This window comes from Pristiophorus japonicus, chromosome 10 (assembly GCF_044704955.1).
Source record: "Pristiophorus japonicus isolate sPriJap1 chromosome 10, sPriJap1.hap1, whole genome shotgun sequence".
Classification (NCBI taxonomy): Eukaryota; Metazoa; Chordata; class Chondrichthyes; family Pristiophoridae; genus Pristiophorus; species Pristiophorus japonicus.
Genome location: NC_091986.1, coordinates 100,501,976 through 100,503,964, shown reverse-complemented (window position 1 = coordinate 100,503,964; position 1,989 = coordinate 100,501,976). Strand labels below are relative to the sequence as shown.

The window sequence follows — 1,989 nt, the reverse complement described above, 5'->3', positions numbered from 1 at the left end:
CTCCTCTCTCTCTCTCTTCCCCCCTCCTCTCTCTCTCTCTTCCCCCCTCCTCTCTCTCTCTCTCTTCCCCCCTCCTCTCTCTCTCTCTTCCCCCCTCCTCTCTCTCTCTCTCTCTTCCCCCCTCCTCTCTCTCTCTCTCTCTCTTCCCCCCTCCTCTCTCTCTCCCCCCCCTCTCTCTCTCTCTCTCTCTACCCCCCTCCTCTCTCTCTCTCTCTCTCTCTCTTCCCCCCTCCTCTCTCTCTCTCTCTCTTCCCCCCTCCTCTCTCTCTCTCTCTCTTCCCCCCTCCTCTCTCTCTCTCTCTTCCCCCCTCCTCTCTCTCTCTCTCTTCCCCCCTCCTCTCTCTCTCTCTCTTCCCCCCTCCTCTCTCTCTCTCTCTCTTCCCCCCTCCTCTCTCTCTCTCTTTCCCCTTCCTCTCTCTCACTCTCTCTTTCCCCTTCCTCTCTCTCTTTCCCCTTCCTCTCTCTCCCTTTCCCATTCCTCTCTCTCTTTCCCCTTCCTCTCTCCCTTTCCCCTTCCTCTCTCTCTTTCCCCTTCCTCTCTCCCCCCCTCCTCTCTCTCTCTCTCTCTCTTTCCCCCTCCTCTCTCGCTCTTTCCCCCTCCTCTCTCGCTCTCTCTCTCTTTCCCCCTCCTCTCTCCTTCCCCCTCCGCTCTCCTTCCCTTTCTCTCCCCCCTCCTCTCTCCCCCCCCCTCCTCTCCTTTCTCTTCCGCCCTCCTACCTCCCCCCTCTCTCTCACCTCCCCCCTCCCTCTCTTTTCCCCCTCTCCTCTATCTCTCTCTCCCCCCTCTCTTCCCCCTCTCTCTCCCCATCCCCCTCTCTCTCTCTTCCCCCTCTCTCTCTCTTTCTCTCTCTTCCCCCTCTCTCTTTCTTCCCCTCCCTCTCTCCTCCTCTCACACACAGAGTTTCCCGGAGCCGCTTCCCGGGGCCCACCTGCTGACGGAGCCGGCGCTGGGTGGCCTGGAGTCGGAGCTGTTCCTATGCAACGACCGCCTGGATTCGATACTGTCGTAACTGGTGCTTTTCTCCATGTCCGATGGGAGGGAGGGCAAAGCAGGGCCGGGTCTCCTGTTCAGTGCCTGCGGATCCGTCACTTGGGCTTAGCTGCCGCTCACCAGGCTGCCATATTTACCCAGGCAGCACCGCGAGGTAAACAAAAGCCGGGTGGCCGCAACCGCCAGGAGGCGCTGTGTGTGGAGTCGGTGCTGGGATCCGCCAGGGGCGCTGTGGTGTTGGTGCTGGGATCCGCCAGGGGGCACTGTGGTCTCGGCGCTGCGATCCGCCAGGGGGCGCTGTGGTGTTGGTGCTGGGATCCGCCAGGGGGCACTGTGGTGTTGGTGCTGGGATCCGCCAGGGGGCACTGTGGTCTCGGCGCTGCGATCCGCCAGGGGGCGCTGTGGTGTCGGTGCTGGTATCCGCCAGGGGTTACTGTGGAGTCGGTGCTGGGATGCGCCAGGGGGCGCTGTGGTGTCGGTGCTGTGATCTGCCGGAGAAGCTGTGGAGTTGGTCTTGGAATCTGCCAGGGGAAGCTGTGGAATCGGTGCTGAGATCCGCCAGGGGGCGCTGTGGAGTAGGTGCTGGGATCCGCCAGGGGGCGCTGTGGAGTCGGTGCTGGGATCCGCCAGGGGGCGCTGTGGAGTCGGTGCTGGGATCCGCCAGGGGGCGCTGTGGAGTCGGTGCTGGGATCCGCCAGGGGGCGCTGTGTTGTCGGTGCTGTGATCCGTCAGGGGGCACTGTGTAGTCAGTCTTGGGATCCGCCAGGGGGGCGCTGTGGAGTCGGTGCTGTGATCCGCCAGGGGACACTGTGTAGTCGGTCTTGGGATCCGCCAGAGGTTGCTGTGGAGTCCGTGCTGGAATCCGCCAGAGGTTGCTGTGGAATCAGTGCTGGGATCTGCCAGGGGGCTGCTGTGAAATCGGTGCTGCGATCCGCCTGGGGGCTTTGTGGAGTCGGTGCTGGGATCCGCCAGAGGTTGCTGTGGAGTCGGTGCTGGGA

General features: G+C 63.0%; 1 protein-coding gene across 2 annotated transcripts in view; it reads right to left on the bottom strand.

Moving 5' to 3' along the window:
* mtmr2 (myotubularin related protein 2) overlaps positions 1-1,127 on the bottom strand; it is a 168,486-nt gene extending 167,359 nt beyond the window's left edge. For both annotated transcript variants that reach the window (XM_070891948.1, XM_070891949.1), the window contains exon 1: positions 930-1,127. In XM_070891948.1, coding sequence (XP_070748049.1) covers positions 930-1,027 — 98 coding nt within the window. In that variant the 5' untranslated portion in view covers positions 1,028-1,127. The remainder of the gene's footprint in view (positions 1-929) is intronic.
* Positions 1,128-1,989: the final 862 nt, after the last annotated feature.